The sequence below is a fragment of the Antrostomus carolinensis genome, unplaced genomic scaffold (assembly GCF_000700745.2).
Source record: "Antrostomus carolinensis isolate BGI_N321 unplaced genomic scaffold, ASM70074v2 scaffold5221, whole genome shotgun sequence".
NCBI classification, from domain to species: domain Eukaryota; kingdom Metazoa; phylum Chordata; class Aves; order Caprimulgiformes; family Caprimulgidae; genus Antrostomus; species Antrostomus carolinensis.
This window is the reverse complement of record NW_010296180.1, coordinates 21,089-39,842: the sequence shown is the minus strand read 5'-3', so window position 1 is coordinate 39,842 and position 18,754 is coordinate 21,089. Positions and strand designations below refer to the sequence as shown.

The following is an 18,754-nucleotide window of genomic DNA, read 5'->3' as shown; positions in this document are numbered from 1 at the left end:
GGTTTTCACTGATTTCTCCACTCTTGCACAGCAAAGCAATGTGACACCGTTGTGTACTCCAGCATCAGCCTTAAGGCATGTGGTAGCATTATGCTGGCTCACCACATTTCTAGACCATTGCATTTTCTATGAATTGATGCATTGGCATGAAAACAAACTTTTGTGTCCATCCATGCTGTAAACATGAACAGTTAATACCATCTACTTTTGTCTCACCTAATTTGGAGACAGACTGCAAAGAATTAGATATGGTTTTGTCCCATGTATCTCATGCATCATATTTGAGGTTTTTTCACTTCAAAAAAAGATCACTGTAGCAAAAGAAGTCAAGAGATGTTCAAGAACTTTTGACTCCATAAAGAATGATCAATTGGATCTTTTGGATTGGACTGTAGCCTAATGAAAATCTTCAAATAAGTGAGCATCCATCTCCTATAAGTACCTTTTTACATTAAACAATCTCATTCAAATTCAAGTGTAAAAAAAGCAAAAAGAGCAAGCAGATTTACTTGAATACTTTATTTGCTGCAATAAAGTTAAATTGCTGCAACAATATTAAATGTCATTGACAGACCCTTTAGGACTTATTAGAAAACACTTCAGAGACAAGGTGATATTCTCTATCAACATTTCCTGTGTTTTCCTTTTCATCATTTTAAAATAGTTTGCAGGAAGCACTTGTCACATTTTGAGGAGTTGAACTCTAAACTAGAAAGGATATGTTTGTGTTGAGGATGTATTTTTGGGGGAGAGTCAGGGAAAAGGTCAGTAGACTGGAAACCAAAATAAGAAGATTAATTACCTTGCTTATAATTTTCTGGGGTACTATATATGGCCATGCACAAAGTTCAGAACAATTTGAGTGTTCACTCCAGTTATGTCAAAACACTTGCAGTCATAAAATGCATAGGCACTAGAATCCACGAAGTCAAGCTGACAGAAAAAGGATAGATGACAATTGTGGCTAAACAGAGGCTCAAAACAGAATAAAAGTGAAGAATAAATTACCTTTTGTGGAATAAAGTGGGTACAGTGCAAACATACTGCAGATGGGCTGTAAGGGACACTTTCTCCTAAGCTCCATCCATCTTCACTTTATAGAAGTACTAAAAGCATTAACAATAATTTAACAAACTAATGGACATGTTTTTAAATATTGTGAGCTGATGCTTAAAGAAGCACCACATGGGTAAGAACCAGATGGTGAATGTGGAAAGCTTATGGCTTTTTGTTCTGTGGTTATTTCAGAAGTCAGGATAGCTGTAATACAGACACAGTATTTTTGTCAGTAGGCACTTTCTTCTGCTAGAGGTCAAGCCTGGGACTGTAAAACAGCAACATATTGAAGGGTAAACTTCATCCTCAGGTGACAGCAGCAGTCTGTTTTGGAAAGCTCTTCACAGTCAGCAGGACCTAGCCACGTGGATCAGTGGCATAACAACCTTCCTGAGAGACACCTAGGCATTTTGCAGCCATTTTAGGCATGAAGGTCCAAATTTTTGAGACTCAGCACTTCCCACCAGTTTACCTGCTCAAAAGCCTGGCTGCCATACAGCTGAGGCATATGTTTCCAGGGCTCTAACTCAGGGACCAGACTGCCAGGACAGCCCACCTGGTTTCCCAGTCATAGCCTACCCCCAGCAAGGACAGCATGAACCTTGACATCTCCATAAGTGGCTGAGCAGACTGGCTATTGCTCATGCCAATCTTCAGGCATCAAGCCCTCCCAAGCCTTTACAAACCAGCTACCTAGTCAAAATCAGACACAAAAAGGCTGGGAGATAGAGCGCTGAGCCTCTATCCCTTTTCTGAACCCAGTCCAACCTGAAGGTGAATGGATCACTCTCTGTGGTGTTCACAAAGCAGATGATTTATTGTCCTTTTCCAGAAATTTTCTGCATTGTGGCAGGACAGCAAACTGCTAAACTTCCAACCACCATAATCTGGATTTTGCTGTAACCAATGTTATGCCTCTTATTTTTTACTTCATGTCAAGGCCTCCTTGAAGCATGATATCATTATTAAGAAGTGCACTGCCTGATATGCTGTTCTGTTTAATTGCTGTGGTCACTTTAATTAATTTGTACTTTTTGCAATCTGCTGCATATTATTGATTGTCTACTTCAGAGACCGTACTGAAAACGGAGAAAAATATACACTTTTCAGTTACCACTATGATGCTATTTCTTGATAACAGTGTAATTAAATTCCACTGTCATTGCACATCCTATCTTAGACCAATGTACTGAGTAAAACAGTCAAGTAACAGCACTCAGTTTGATAGCATCTTCATAAACCTGAATAATGACAATCTACAGGAAAACCAGGTCTTTGCAGCCACGAAACAGTTTGATCACCTCATATAAAGAAAATACTGGTAAAGATATTCTTCACATTATTCTTACAAATTCTCTTTATCTCTCTGAAAGAAATTATGAGAGCTACAAAGCAGTGGCTGTGTAAAGGAGAACCATAGTAAGGCTGCTAAAAAGGCAGAAGTTATATTGGCTTTAAGGAGAAAACAATGACAGTGATATTTAGCTGAGATATCATTCACCAAGGCTTGACATTTTTATATTTCAGAACTTATTCACCTATTTACAGCCATGCCATTTTAAACAAACTAGCCAACTCTGCTAGGAGACAGCAAATTAGTAAAATTTTCAAGTTAATTCCATAAATAGCTGCCCTGAAATTAAGTTTTGCCTACCCACCCAAGGAACAGAGAGCTGGCCCCCTTGGAGATGCCAGGGTGCTGGGGACTCCTGATTGAGGAGTCACATATGCCAGTGCTTCCCAGGGATGAGGAATAGTGAAGTAAATAGGAGGCAGGCAGGAAACAATTTTTATGTTGTTTGGAAAAAGAAGTCAAAACAGAAGAATAAAAAAAAAATTCTCTGAAAGCATCTCCTGAATGCCAGTCCCAGGGGAGCCATAAGTGATACATCCCTTCAGATAAGAGATCTTAAAGAAATGGCACATATGTTACAAGTTTGGAGTTTTGACACTCATAGAGAGGCTAGGAAGTGTGATAAGTTTAACATCTTCATTGCCTTCTTTTGCTTTTGGGTGGACAGGAGAGGGTTTGTCAGAGCTCCCAGGAGCACCCCTGCCTGCCATCTTCTGATGTCCTGTGACTGAAAGGTTTCTCTTGCCTCCCAGATCAGCATCTTCATGACCCATTTGTCTAATTATGGGAATGACCGTCTGGGCTTATACACCTTTGCAAACCTGGCCAACTTTGTTAAGAGCTCCACCAACCTGAAACTACAGACGCTGCCCCCAGTCCAGCTGGCTCAGAAGTACTTTGAGCTCTTCCCAGAGCAGACAGACCCTCTTTGGCAGGTAATGTCACATCCTCATCCTCCTCCAATAACAATCCGCTTGTTGAAATAAGAATGTTTTTCTGTTGAAAAACCCACAAAAAATACTTCACATTCAGATATGTTCTTTCTTCCTGCATGCCTTCTTCGATTATTTAAATTTTCTTGGGAGACCACTACTTTTGACTAGAAATGTATTAGCTTCCACTCACCCCAAATCAGGCATGCTAAAAGTGTCTAATTGCCATTTATGTGAGAGAAGGCTTCCCTACCCATCTTTCCTGTCTGTAGTTTTGCTGATGCATTGTGTCATGTTAACTCATCATGTTGTGCTATCAGTAAGATGCCCACAGCCAGCCGGTAGTGAGAGCTATCTCAAGCCAAACAATGTAGGTTCATTGAGTCCCTTAATGAGGAATCACTGATGTAGGGTCAGTGCAGCTACAAGGAGTACTTCCCACCATCTGAACCTCCTTCAATGAAACAGCGAGGAAAAGGGAGGGCAGGAGGGATCAGTGCAGCAAATGCAGGTAGAAGAATGGGCAGCTATATTAAGAATGGAAAACAGTTTCTGCACAGACTATTTTCTATCTCTGTTTCAAATACACAATAGTACCGCTTGTAATCTCAACACTGTAATTTCCTAATCATTGTTACACATATTCATCTCTTCTCTTATTCAGAATATGATGTGCCACGCTGTGCTTTTAGCTATTCAGGCATAAATCCAGAGTGACACCATGGAGATCTGTGCAGTTATTTCGGGTTTTTCAACAGAAAGTTTCCTTATGATTTTTGGCCCAGATGCTAAAGAAGTATAAATCTATAATATTTCCACCAATTTTAGTGGAAATCACTGATTCACATCGGTTAATGATTTTCTCCATTATACTTTGTTAACTTTATTCACTAGCAAATTGTACCTTCTATTGCCAGCCAATACCATGCAAAAGCAGTATCTATATGATAACTGCTTTAAAGAGCAGTCAATCCTAACCTTTTCTGTGGGGACTTTTGTTCACACATTGTTATTTTGCATTCATAGGTAGTATAAAGATAAGGAGAGGAATAACATCCTACATTTCTATTTGGTCCTTCAAAAATTTTGGTTTCTTATGTAAATTAAAATTGGCACTACATCCTACGCATCTGAAAACATTTTGTCACCTAAGAAACTAATGACTTGAAGCTATTCAAACAGAGTTTTCCATTTTAACCTCAAATGAAAACTTAATTAAATCGATGTTTTAATCTTTTTCTTCTTTTTCTTTTTCTTTTTTTTTTTTCCAGTGACTAAACTTAATCCTTAGTCATGCAAAACCAATACATACACATTGAATTTTAGTCAAAGGGACCACATACAAGCCTACCTACATGCCTATGGACTCTGAGTTTATGAAATGAGCCTTACTAATGGAAAGAAGGAAATGCGCTAGTCTCACAGGGTGTGGATTTTGACACCAAGCCTTCCAGGAGTTGCACAACAGTGTAGTGTTACGGACTTCACTGGGACTTCTGGAAGGTTTGGTCCTGAAGGATACCTAGGAGTTTGGTCCCTGTGCACCTGAATGCTTCCATGGATCCAGAATCATAGAATCATAGAATGTTGAGAGTTGGAAGGGACCCAAAAGGATCATCGAGTCCAACTCTTGCCCTAGCATAGGATAGTTGCAAGATTCAGACCATGTGTCTGAGGGTGTTGTCCAAATGCTTCTTGAATATTGTCAGGCTTGGTGCCATGACTATCTCCCTGGAGAGCCTATTCCAGTGCTCCACCACCCTGTGGGTTAAGAACCTTTTCCTAATGTCCAACATAAACCTCCCCTGGCACATCTTCCTGCCATTTCCTCTGGTCCTATCATCGTTCACCAGAGAGAAGAGATCAGCACCTGCCCCTCCTCTTCCCCTTGTGAGGAAGAAGTTATAGACCGCAATGAGATCTCCTCTCAGTCTCCTCCAGGCTGAACAAACCAAGCGACTTCATCCTCTCCTTGTATGGCTTTCCCTCTCAACCCTTCACCAATTTAGTGGCCCTCCTCTGGACACTCTCTAGTAGCTTTATATCCTTTTTATACTGTGGCACCCAAAACTGCACCCAGTACTGGAGGTGAGGCTGCACCAGTGCAGAGTAGAGAGGGACGATCACCTCCCTCGACTGGCTCACAATGTAGTGCTTGATGCACCCCAGGACATGGTTGGCCCTTTTGGCAGCCAGGGGACACTGCTGGCTCATATTCAGGATCTTTACCAGAGTGCTCAATAGCTGTCAAGAGTAAATTCTTATGAGGAAATGTGGGATTTTACTACTTAGTGTAAGGCTCTGGCATTAGTGCATAACATTTAGTTCCTGCAAAAATTTGCATGCATGCATGCAAACATTTAGAATACTCCCAGCATGATGTACACAACCACCTTTTCTTCTCCAGAATCCATGTGATGATAAACGGCACAGGGATATTTGGTCCAGAGACAAAACTTGTGACCACCTACCCAGATTTCTTGTGATAGGACCCCAGAAAACAGGTAAGAAGTAATGAATTTGTAACCAAAGCTAGCCCCCCAGTTTTGTATCTGTCTATTTGTGTCTTATAAACTGAAGCCAACTCCCTGATATAGAGGTGGTAGACTTTGGATTCAGATAGTAACTCCTTCACTGCCAACAGAAAGAGACAACTGTTTGCATAGCAAAATTGTATTCATTCACCCTAAAAGAACCCCATGCTGTCAGTTGGCCATATGTTAAGATTGTTATTAAGTTCTTTGACAAATTATTTCAACATTGAGACCCTAATTGACAATAAATGTATTTACCACTTTGCAGGGTTTCAGGGCATTGTTTGAATTAAGCCCCATATTCCCACCACTCCCAAGATAGCTATTACTGTTGTGGCCATATTACAGGAAGTGGATGCTGAGGCAGGGAAATAAATTACAGTTCCAAGATAATACAGAAATTCTGTGACAGTGACAAAGAGACAGCAGGTCTTGATTCATAGTCCAATGATAGCTTGCATAGCATGGAAACATTGAAAAGCAAGTTTAAAGACACATTCTCTAAAATCTCATTTACCAACATGTAAAATTTCTAGTTGTTTTTGTTAAACAAATATCAAAAAAGTACTGTTAGTGGGATTTTAAAGCATACGTGGTACATACAGGTTTGTTAGCACTGAAATAGACCATTTAGTCCCTAATAACAGACCCCCAGGAAAAATACACAGAAGACAAAAGTGCAGTTCTGAGAGCAATAAAAGCATAATCCCACAATTAGTACTTTTGAAAAGTTTTGTACAACATTAATAGTTTGAAAACAAACATGGTCAGGCCAGACTCCCTCACTAGTTGAATACAGCAAGCGAGCAATGTCATCAATAGCAATATTATGCTTGCATCAGAGAGAAGAGTTTAGAGTTTGGAAATGGAAAAAGTTCGATGAGCAGAGAAGTCTGCACGTATTCCCCTCCGCCCTGAAAGCCCCTTGTGCTTACATAGGCCTTTCATCGATAAGCAACTTTCTTATAAAAGGAAATCTAATTTTCCTGTATATCTCAGCATGCATTGATTTAAGGTACTTTCTTGAATGAATTGTCAAAGGGGTTTTTTTTCTATTACCTAACAGCACCTCTTTTTGTTGTCGTAGGAACAACAGCACTTTATTTATTTCTTCTGATGCATCCTTCAATTATCAGTAATCTCCCTAGTCCAAAAACTTTTGAAGAAGTTCAGTTCTTCAATGGAAACAATTATCACAAGGGAATTGACTGGTAAGAAGAATAACAAAAAAGAAGTGTTCATTATTAATACATGGTAAATCATAATGGAACAATTACAGAAGCATGTATGACATTGACATAATTACTGGATGAATTTGTTAATCTTGGCTTTATCAGACAGAAAGAGAAACTAATTTGTAATGATGAGACATTTAATCAAGTCCTTAATTTTGTTTAGATATTAGAGTAACAATTTTCTTGGGGTTTTTTTTTTCACAAATATAATAGTTCGGTTTTGCTGTCCATCTTCATGCTGAATAGCATCTCTGTATTTTCACAACTGTATCTATACTCAATTATACTATTTTTCTTCAAAGGCAGTTTTTCATGAAGTAAGATTCAATTTGTCCCTCCACAAGAAAAAAATACGACTGTTAAGCATTTCAGCTGGTATTCCTATCACAATTTAAAATATTGCTTTTACTATTTTTTTCTTAAGAAAAGCATTTTTGTAAAGCTTTTGTTTCCACAGGGAACAGCAGTTCTCATCCTTGTGTGAAAACTGAAATATAAGACAAACATCACACTACACAAAAACAGATTAATCTTGAGTGGTTTTCTTTGCTCACGCATGGCATGGAGAGCATGTGGAGCAAATGACACTGACTGATAAAAGCAGGCTGTCCCCTCAACTATGAGACCAGCTTCTTGGTTCAAGGTGTCATGAAAAATAAAGGGAAATAAATGCTTGGCGTTGGTTTTTCCATATTGCATAAAGAAAGAAACCACACATGGCTATGTAGAGTACTCGGAGAAGAAGGAGGGGCTTTGCACAACATGTAGAGGAAGAGGCTGGCCTCTCAGAGACCTCTTCTTCCAGACTTCACCAAAATTAGCCTGCAGGTTCAAAAGTCAGTAGGGTCCTCTGTGCAGGGTGAGGTCCCACATATTTATTTTCCATAGAAAGGATGTGAAAAACATTGAGTCCTACCAAAACTGGAAGTTCCTGGAGTGCTCAGCAAAACTTAAGGGATCAAAAAATGCCTCCAAAATCATTTCACCTTCTACTTGGTTTGAATTTTTCACCCTTTCAGCTGAGTCTTCTGTTTTATTTACTTTTACTTCCAACCAATTTTAAGTGGAAAAGACCCTTCACAGCCAAAATTCAATTCTTGCATTCTGAAAATGTCTAAAAGAAAAGATTTGTCAGTTCCAAAATGAAGTATTTCAACAATGTTAAAATTAAACGGTTGACATTTCACTTTTTTTTTTTTTTTTGGCAGCTAAAACTGAATTCACTCCAAATGGGAGAAAGATAACCCTTTGACATTGAACTTAATTGCAAAAATCCCATCCATCAAAAGAAAAACCTAGTTACCTGACTTCATGGAGCCTTTAGCTATTACCAGCACCATGTAAAAACCAATATGTGTTCCTCCTATTCCAGTTCTGCAGTGAGCTGAGAAATTCCATTTTGCTTCTTGAGAATTATGTTTGAAAATTCACCTTTTCACCTACTATTAAATGGGAAGCACAGGAATATAACCCTTCTGTGATATTGCTAATTCTAACAAGTTTCTTCACCTCCCAGGTACATGGATTTCTTCCCGACTCCTCCCAACATCACCACTGACCTCCTCTTTGAGAAAAGTGCCAATTATTTCCATTCTGAGGAAGCCCCTAAACGAGCTGCGTCGCTCATCCCCAAGGCCAAGATCATCACCATCCTCATTGACCCATCTGATCGGGCATATTCCTGGTACCAGGTACAGACCTTGCCTTCAAGAAATGGACAGTGAAATCAATGGCAGGGGGTGACAGCCAACATCAGTGGGAATTTGTGTCCTTGAGCAAGAATGGGATTTATTGCAAAGCATTTGCACTGTGTAGAAGTAGAAAGATGCTGAATGCCAGCTTTTGCAGTTGGCATCTGTGACACCAGTGTCATAAATGATGAAACTTCTTAGCACAGAGCTGCCACCAGCTATAAACAGTTAGTCTAATCTTAATTACAGCTGACACTGCACAGAGGAAAAGCAGTGCTCCTTACTCAGGGAGACACCCAGGGGAAAATGAGCATGGCCTAGCTAGAAAATCACAGCTCTTGATGCTGAGAATCTGGTACCTCATCCTACCCTTTGTCATGTAAGCTGAGCAATATGTGGTGGTGTACAAATGTATGCAAGAGTCTTCAGTTAAAAAGAGCTGTGTCTAGAGAGCTGGGTTTTTTTTTTCTCTCCTTGGAAACAAAAGAAGACCTGTTGTTTTTCTGATGAAACTCTAGGATGTTCTTTCTTGCCTTTTACTGAGCCCACACATTTCCATAACAAAGTCTGCACTATTTTAAAAAACTGTTTTTAAACAGACATTTAAGCACACATGTAAAATAGGGTGTAGTCATACAGATAAAGGAAATCCTAAAAGCAGTGTTAGAACAGACACAAATTAACAATGTTGCAATAGGCATAAGATACATTTCTGATACTGTTACTATGATTTCTGCAAGGAATAAAACATGACCTAGGGCTGCAGTTTGCACCCTTTTTAATATCTCATTTGCACCTTTACAACTGCTGATCCAGATGCAAAGTAATAAAAAAAAAACCCTATGCCTGCTTTGGCAGAATTTGGCTCCTCAGCTCCCCTCTCACCTGTCCCAGGAGGGCCCTTGACTGAATAGTGGCCCAATCCTGCTTCCTTGTCCCCTGTGCTCCTACTCAGCAGAAGTGGAACTGGTGGGGAGCCAAGGGGCTGCTGTGGGCTACAGCCAGGCTGGCCATGCTAGCACAGCCCTCTTCATAGCTCCCAGGAAGCTTATGGCTTAATCTTTAGCATCCCTGTGATATGTGTCTAAATATCTCCCATTAGCATCAGCGATCCCATGAGGACCCTGCTGCCCTGAAATTCAATTTTTATGAAGTCATTACATCCAGCCATTGGGCGCCCTCAGAGATAAGGACTCTCCAGAAGAGGTGCCTGACACCCGGATGGTATGCTGTCCATATCGAAAGATGGTTAACTCATTACCCTGCTTCACAGGTAATTTCCAACCTGTTGCTTCACCAAGCTCATCAGCTCTCAGAAAGTCCCAAAATGATTATGGCCTCATCATTAGAGGTGATAGGATATTTTCCACTGGAACTCTTAGCTGTTAGGAAATACATATTTGAAAAGATCAGGATTCTTTGGCAGAAGTGTTTTGATTTTTCTGTCTTCTGATGGAAAAGATGCAACAGGAAAATAATGTGAACTATGGTGACATGGGCTTGATGGGGGACTTTGAGGTTTCCTTCCAGGATCAGCCAAGGTTGTCTAGGCTTCTGAGTCCCAAGAAACAAGAAGCTGCAGCATGAGACATCCGGGGAAGTTTTGACAAATTCATTTAGAAAATTTCTTTCTAAAAAGAAATTTCATTCCACTTCCCACTCACTCCCTTTCATAGAAAATTTCACTTTTGTTTGCTCCTGATATGGAATTAGCCTTTCTCAGTGTTACAGCAGAAATTCCTCCTTTTGCCCCATCTTCCTTCAGGTGTTTTATTGAATTTTCTTTTATAATCATTCCCATGAAAAGTTTTCATAAACACAGACCTAAAGAATATTCCCATTACTAAAAAAAAAAAAAAAAAAGTTTGTGGATATAAACCTAAAGTAAACATTTTAGTACTAAAAATTATATGTAAGGGTACTCTTTACCTGTGGACATGGTCCATAGGTCAGTTCATATCTCTACCTACTGTAAGAAAAAGTTGAAAACAGGTGTTTAATGAGCAAGCATAATAAACAAGTACCTCCAGAGATTGCTTTATGTGGGACAGAACTTTGCTGAAAGGAGGTAGAACTGAGTGTTGCCTATTTAGTCAGGGACCTGGAAAAACAAATAGAAGCTCTGTCTTTTTGCTGTCCTCACTTTTCTTTTTATACAGTCTCAAGTTTTACTACAAAGAGGAGAAGCAGGTCATTCCCATTTCCAGGAGAAAGGAGAAAGTCTCAGTTAGTAATTTACTTTCTTCTTTCCTCTCTGGCCTTTCTACTCTTTCATAAATGGGGAAGAAGTATTGCCTAAAGCAGCTGAGCTTGCAGCAAGGGCAGTCCTCAGGCAGTATTGCCCTAGAAGCAAACAGGGCACATTTCCTCATCGGCCACTACATCCCAACTTTTCCTCTGAAGGAGAAGGGGCTGTCCTGGCAAATTCAGAGCATGCGAAGGGTGTTGATCATCCCATGCCATGTTACCCATGCTCCTTCTCTGCCTTCACCAGAGGCTGCTGCCTTCCTCTCATGAAGATTTCTCTCCTTCTCCTGCTGTAATGAAGAGCAAGTGCAGCCCTCTCATTAAACATTCAGGGCACATTGACATATTTCTTGTAAAATCAGTAACCACTCGTGTTTCATAGTTATAGTGATTAATTTTACAAGATACACAACAAAATGCACTCATTCTTAATAATGTGCACACACAGAGTGCACTCGCAGTGCTTACTAATGGGCACCCAGTAATGTGCATTCACTCGGCCTGTGCACTCAAAAACTTAATAATTCATAATAAGCCTTCACAATAAATATAAAACACATCTCCCTAGAATAGTTATTAGTAATACTGCTTGGTACTCCAGTAGACTTTTGATACATTATCAACATTTGCTTGTGGAGGTCAATGTACCTTTACATCACATCAATTTTTAATTAAAAACAAAACAAGAAAAACCCTTTGCTAACAATTTTGCAAGCCTATACAGTTGATAAGCTGGTGGTAAGTTTCAAATAAATTGCCACAATCTCACTTTTGGACATGGAATTGTATAGTTTCTGAACATTTAATTCTAAAACATATATAAGCTTTTTGTTATTTTTCTTATTCCATGCCAGATTTTCTACAGACACATTGTAAACCTTAACAATATTTTACATTTCTTCCTTATATCTTTTTCTCAGAATTCTCTGAGACTCGAGTTTGACTTGTGAGATTTAACTCTTACATTTGAAAAATGTGCACACATGGAGTTACAAGGTGCCCACCTATACAAATTCAACATACTGAACTAAAAAGTAAATCTAAAAAGAAATTCATCTACATGATTGTTATTAACATGCTAATTTAAATCCATGTTGTCACAGAAAGGAAATAATGTTATTCTTTCATTAACCTTAGTCCTGGTTCTAAATAGCTAGCATATTTACCCCCACAGTTGCTTATTATTGATGGACAGCAGCTAAGAAGTGACCCAGCTACTGTGATGGATGAAGTGCAGAAGTTTCTTGGAGTCTCTCCTCATTATAATTACTCTGAAGCTCTAACGTGAGTCTGTTCCTTTATTATCTGCCCTATGGAATCAGAGTGTATATCCCCTCCTAACAAGATCACTTGATCATTAATTAAAAAGAAATAAACAGACAAACAAGACATTACAACAATTATAATTTTGCAAAGCTTGGGGTTTTCTTAGTCATGTTTAACACCCATCCAGTTTTCCCTGAATTTGTATACATATAATACATTACAGAATTTAATTGCATGATTTCATACATTTCCACATGCAAACTCTACTTTGTGTAACATGCAGAACAAATGACTGCTCAGTATGTTGTATTAGACGCAGAACAAAGGCCCAGATTAATGTAAAATTCATGTCTGCTAAGTTTGAGTGTTTGCTCAGAGATGCCCAGGAATTCTTTTCTCAGGGAACCTAGTTTTGCCTTCATCACTGCACTGTTTAAAATGTACGTTCAATTGATGTGAGTTGTGCATGTAAGAGCTCAGCACACGTTTGCACCTTGCACTGTTGAACTTTATGACAGTCTCTAGAAGCTGAAGGCCACTTAGTGTCTGGTGTGAAAAGTTTGACTTAAACTTTTTAATAGCATTCATATGGACTCTAATGACAGAGATTGGTTAGAAGCACTCAGTATAAAGATTCATCTGGTTCCATGCTTTCCTTCATTGTTTTCTTTTAATGTGGGCCAAGTGTATCAATTCCTAATCCAATTTTCATATACAGTTAAGACAACTCTGCCAACCTTTTACCTGGTAGTAGCCAGATACATGGCACAGAAGAATTTAGTTTCTACACTTAAAGTTTGCTAGAATTATAAGATATTAATAGTAGATCCCTAACCTGGAAGTACTGAGCTCAAGAGCAGCACCTGGAGCATGGGGAGAAGCTCGTATTTGCCCGAGGCACAAAACCCTCAGACTGAGCAGTCTGACTGTTCATGTGTCATTTGTTCTGGGGTTCATTCGGTCTGGGGTGTCAGTGCCAAAACTGAAGGAGCCCAAATCAAGGTACCCTCAACCTAGGAAAAGCCCTTTGATTAACTTCCCATAGCCTTTTTGATCTGGATCTAGCTGTGTTTTGGCAGCTATGATGAGCCTGGATCACATTTCTCATCCTCACTACCTGGAGGGTAAGGTTTTTCCCATGAAAGTGGATGAATAGCCTGTGTGGCACTCTCTCTCTTTGACATCTCTCAGTTCCCCTTGGGAAGTCAGTCTCTGCAGGGGTGGAAGTGGGCCAAATTTCCCTCTCCCCTCTTAGTCCGGCAGAGAATTACAAGAAGCTCTTGCAGTGAGCCTCTCCATATGAGGAGCATCATCTCATTACAGCCAGAAGCACTGGTCTGGGAGGGCCCTGGGACATCCATGGGCTGAGAAGTCTGGCACTGCAGCAGAGGTTTTTCCAAGTCAGTGTGCAAGCAGAGAGCACGAGGTTGCACAGGGAATGGGAAGTAGAAAAGCATATACTTCACCTTCCCCACAGGCTGGTACTAAGAAAACTGGGAAAAGGAGACCACAGACTTTCCAACTACCCCACATGCCTCCTCTCTGCTTATTCTTTAATGTTTCCTCTACTGGGAGGGTTGTGATTATTTATATAATAGATATAAAGTGAGAGTTGAGTACTTGTTGTTCTTTGAGTCTTCAGAATGTTACTTTGCCAAAATCTTTTTCTAAAGGAAAAAAATTGGATTTCAGAATGGGATTTTTTAAGTCATTGCTTTCCAAAGTGGATGAAATAGAGGAGGAGTTTGAATACACAGCTAAATTACTGATGTTTGAACAACTGCTGCTGCACATCTGCAGTGCCTTCTGCTAGGTTTTTAAAAAGCACACCCACATACATATATCTTCCTTCCTGTAACTAAATTAAAGCCAGTGGAGTCACACAGCAGGAAAAAATTTTGTCTCTCAAAACTTTTTGGACAGGAAAAATAGATTGTAAACAGATCTATAAAATTATGCAATCACTGTTTAGAGGCAGCAAGAATACAAATGTGCTGTGGAAGCACACACTTCTGTTCGGATTTAGGATGGAAGAGAAAAATGCATTAAACAATGTAGTTTCTTTATGGTAGGACTGTCAAAGTAAAAAAGATTGCATAGGATCATTCCTAGTCATTACCACCTAATAACCATATACTACACATTTTGAAAGTTGCCACAAAGCATCCTAAGGACCCAGTCCTGCAAACACTAGTGAGCAACAAGTTCATCACCCTGAGTAATGATGTGAATGTCTTATAGGAGAGTAAAATCAATCCAGGCGGAAGGAAGGTACTAATCAGAGCCATAGAGAGTAGAGGGGAGACAGAGGCAGGGCTCAGGCACCTGGAGAGAAGTGCACATCATGCCAGGTTTGTAGGAGCCACAGATGAGACAGGAAACTAGATCTTTGCTTCTTATACATGCTGCTAAAGACGACCTAGATTCAGATTAGACGTAAGGAAGAAATTTATTACAGTGAGGGTGGTGAAACACTGGCACAGGTTACCCCGAGAGGTGGTAGAAACCCCATTCCTGGAAACATTCAAGGTCAGGTTGGACTCAGCTCTGAGGAATGTGATCAAGTTGAAGATGTCCCTACTCATTGCAGGGGGTTTGGACTAGATGACCTTTAAAGGTCCCTTCTAACCATTGTGTGATTCTACGACCTGCACTTTTTATTAGAGTAGTGAAAAGCAAGGAGGGAAATCAACTAATGTTGCAAGGCTTTTGCACATAATGCCATCAATAGAAGGACACTGAGATCCCCAGACAAAGTGCTAGGAGAGGGGAACTAGGCAGTGGTCTTCATGAAGTTCCCACTCCAGCACTGAAGAGATGTTTCCCACCTCTCCGCCACCCACTCATTTTCACAGGGAGTGACCAAGGGCTTAAATTTTTTAAAGTATCTGAACTTGATTAACAGAAACCTAGGACACATGGGATTGAAGAAACAAGAGACATTTCCTTTTAATCACAGGATGGCCCTACCAAAGCTCCAAGGACTGCTAGGAAGATGCATTTCATGCCCAACATCCTCAGATGACTTACGGTCCAGGGTAGCATGGGCCAGTGATTCCCTTATTCTATTGTTTTTCTCAGCAAGCAGCAAAGGAAGAAAGCAGAATAGAGCCTGGGTTTGGTAAAGGGCAGCCAAAATGCCACTTCCTCCAGCCTGGCTAATCACATGATGCTCTGTCCACAGAGGCAGATCCATATACATTCTCACAGGGAAGATTTCCCCAATTTTCCCTCATGTGAGCAACAGGAGGGAAAGGAAAAGACAGGATTAGGAGGGCAAGCTTAAGTAAATGTTTTCTCTTGGAGTGCTGCTACATTTTGTGAGAGAATAAGAGAAAGATCCTCATGGTGGCATTGGTTACCCCTTCCCATGGGGCAGCCCACAGCCAAAGGAAAATCAGCTACCCAGAGATAGCTAAGCACCAGAGCCAAAAGAGCAACAAAACTAACCTGTAGGGATCGCTAAACACAGGGCAAACTTTGGAGCTTTTTGCATGAAGGAGTAAAGCTTGAAAACTAGACTAATCCAGGTTTGGGTGCAGACAGGCCCTTGCAGGTGCCTTTCCTGCCTCTAGCATCAGATACTGACTTCCCAAGAGGTGGGGTGGGTGTGCGAATGACCAGGTTCAGCCTTGCTTCTCCCACAGGCTTACTCTGCAAGGGAAGAAAAGATAACCAGGCATAGAGGAAAGGTTTCTGCTGACTGCTTTAAAAAGCTCACTTGTAACTTTAGCCTTAAGGCTATCACTATTTTTAAATAAATACTTCCATTGTGCCCAATTACATTTTCAGGAGTCCTGAGAGTTTCATAATACTGAGCACAATCGGTTGAATTCAGCCCAAGCTGTCTTACCCTCTTTTCCCCTACTCAAATTTGCACATTCTCTTAATAATGTTCAGTATGGTCCTTCTGAGACAGAAATATTGTTTGGGGCATAGTTTTGCAGTTTTCCTTTTACCCAGCACATTATATTGCTGCTTCTCTTGGGAAATTAGTGCAAGCCAGCTAAAGTACTTCACCGTGCAATGAGCAGATGGAAAAAGCTAAAGTACAAATGAATCTATCATCGATATATCCATTTAATCAATGATTTATTTATTTTTAATTGATACAGCTACTGAGACAATTTAGGAAACAAGGGCCAGGCCTGAAATAATAGGCTGGGCAAGAAAAGAAACATGAAGAAGGTTCACCCTTCTCTGGAAATTAGTTCACTTATGTACAGCAGCAAATTACAGGAGCACCCATGTCATACGGATAGACACAGGCAAAAAGGTAGTCTGTAACTAATTAACTCTGTGTTCCAGCCAATTATACTTCATCCATTTCAAACATCTGCTGAATAGCAGAAATGCGAACCTTTTCAATGTTTTATGCATGCTGCAAGTCCCATAGCAATAAATTCAAAACTTAATGCTGCATGTTGTTCATTCCTTAGTGAGTACGTGGTTTAATGCCTTAATCTAAAATTCCTATAGCTTTGAATTTTAGACATCAAAATCAAATTGCGTATTTCAGATAAGACTGCTAAGACAGTGTTTTTTGCTATAATACCATCTTTGGAATGAAAATTATATTTAGATCTAATGATATGGAACAACCAGTTTCTCAGGTGCAGTTAAATTATCAAGGGCGGTTCTTTCAGTAGACCTAAACACTGTGTATTTCACTTAAAAATCAACATACACAATTTCAGCATTATGTTTCTTGTTATTTCATAGTCATGCAACAATGACACACTTTTCTGTGTAAATAGACGTAGGGATTGAGTTTATACCTGTTGAAGTCAGCAAATAGATCCACTTGCCCTTTTTAACCCCTCTCACCTTGACGGTGCTGACCTACAACAGCATCAGCTCCAACTGGCCGTATGGACAGCTCTCCGTGAGCACAGCTGATAATGTCCTTGAGAATATAGCGCATCTAATTCCAGGAAATGGGATGATTAGTAATTTTTTCAAGAAAACATTCTTTGTTCAAGTGTCAATTGATCAAAACATTAGCATCCTGCGGGGATACATGGAGCGGTTTGACATTAATAAAATCACTGACCAAAACCAGACAATAAAATACAAGTCTGGAGTGGGGCTGTGAAAGATCCTTGAGGTTGAGGCTCAGGACCTTGACTGGCATCCTATAGATCAATGTTTAAAACTTGTATCCTATACGCTGGACAAGTAGAATAAAAATTACCTAGTGTAGGTAAAGCACAATATGAGCCATTCCCAAGGCAAATTTGTGAAAAAAAAATAAGTTCCCAGAGCTTTCACAAGAGAGGAAAGCTGTTTCCTGCTCTGTTCTCAGTATTTCAGCAATCTAGAGAGACGTGTGCAGCAATAATTGCTGGCTAAAACCAATGTCTTAGTAGCTGGGGGATCCTTCTGTAGTGAAGTCTTTCAAAACATATAATCCTCTATAGGTTTGACCCTCAGAAAGGCTTTTGGTGCCAGTTATTGGAAGGAGGGAAAACAAAGTGCCTGGGAAAAAGCAAAGGTCGAAAATACCCACCAATGGACCAAGAGGTAAGGGCTTTCCGGAGATTTAAGTTAACATTTTATAATATTGACTCTGTATTTGACTCCTAAAATAAACACACTGATTTATTTTTATTTTTATTTTATTATTTTCACTGGCTTGATATTTTAAAAAATCAGAAACTTTTAATGAGCTTTGAATGACAGAAGATTAATTGCCCCCTCTTAAAGAGTCCTTCTCTGGGAGCAGTGCATAGCTCCCACACGGGAGTACCTGCTGAAATCTGCTGTTGAGTGGGTTTCCTTCTTTGATTGTTGGCTTTTTTTCACCTTTCTCAGTCTCGAACATTTCTGTCAAGCTACTACAGAGACCACAACGTGGAGTTGTCCAAGCTGCTGCACAGGCTGGGGCAGCCCCTGCCCTCCTGGCTGAGACAGGAGCTGCAGAAGGTCAGGTAGCACGCAAGGGCGGGGGACTCAAATAAGGATGATTTCTGTCACTGTCAAACCCCTTCCTTCTCCGACTCACTTGTGATCGTCAGTAGAGGACCTTATGAATAATACTCTTTCTATTAAAAAAAGAAAAACCAAACCAAACAACTGTTTATATGCACGTGCTGACAGTTATTAGCATCGACCCCTTTTGTCAGCTTCCAGGAAATAATATGGAGCTACGTGGCATTACTCTTTATCCAGACCAGGATTCGTGCATAGCCTAGTCCCTCTGTTCACCGGGAAGTACCAGAAACTGTGTGTAGGACAGATTGACTTCAGTGTACATGACAAATTGCAGTCAGTCCGGACACAAGCAAAGGATGGGAACATCTCTCACTGGACTGTGAGGTTGGTCATCCACTGGGGCTTTTTCATGTTTGTTTTTGCTGGTTTTTGCCTCAACCCTGCAAGTTTTCCTAATATTTTATAGGGGGATATTCAGCACTTTGCAACTGGGATCCCTAATGGT

At 40.1% G+C, this 18,754-nt stretch overlaps 1 protein-coding gene across 1 annotated transcript; it reads left to right on the top strand.

Annotated features, from left to right (window-relative positions):
• Positions 1 to 3,162: 3,162 nt before the first annotated feature.
• Positions 3,163 to 18,361, top strand: LOC104519957 (bifunctional heparan sulfate N-deacetylase/N-sulfotransferase 4; the record flags this gene model as incomplete). The annotated part of the gene is made up of 8 exons (XM_010178188.1): positions 3,163 to 3,345; positions 5,750 to 5,846; positions 6,964 to 7,087; positions 8,628 to 8,802; positions 9,905 to 10,075; positions 12,224 to 12,333; positions 17,736 to 17,838; positions 18,130 to 18,361. Coding segments are annotated over 8 exons (1,083 nt in total), but the record flags the coding sequence as incomplete, so codon positions are not given.
• Between the last annotated feature and the right edge of the window lie 393 nt (positions 18,362 to 18,754).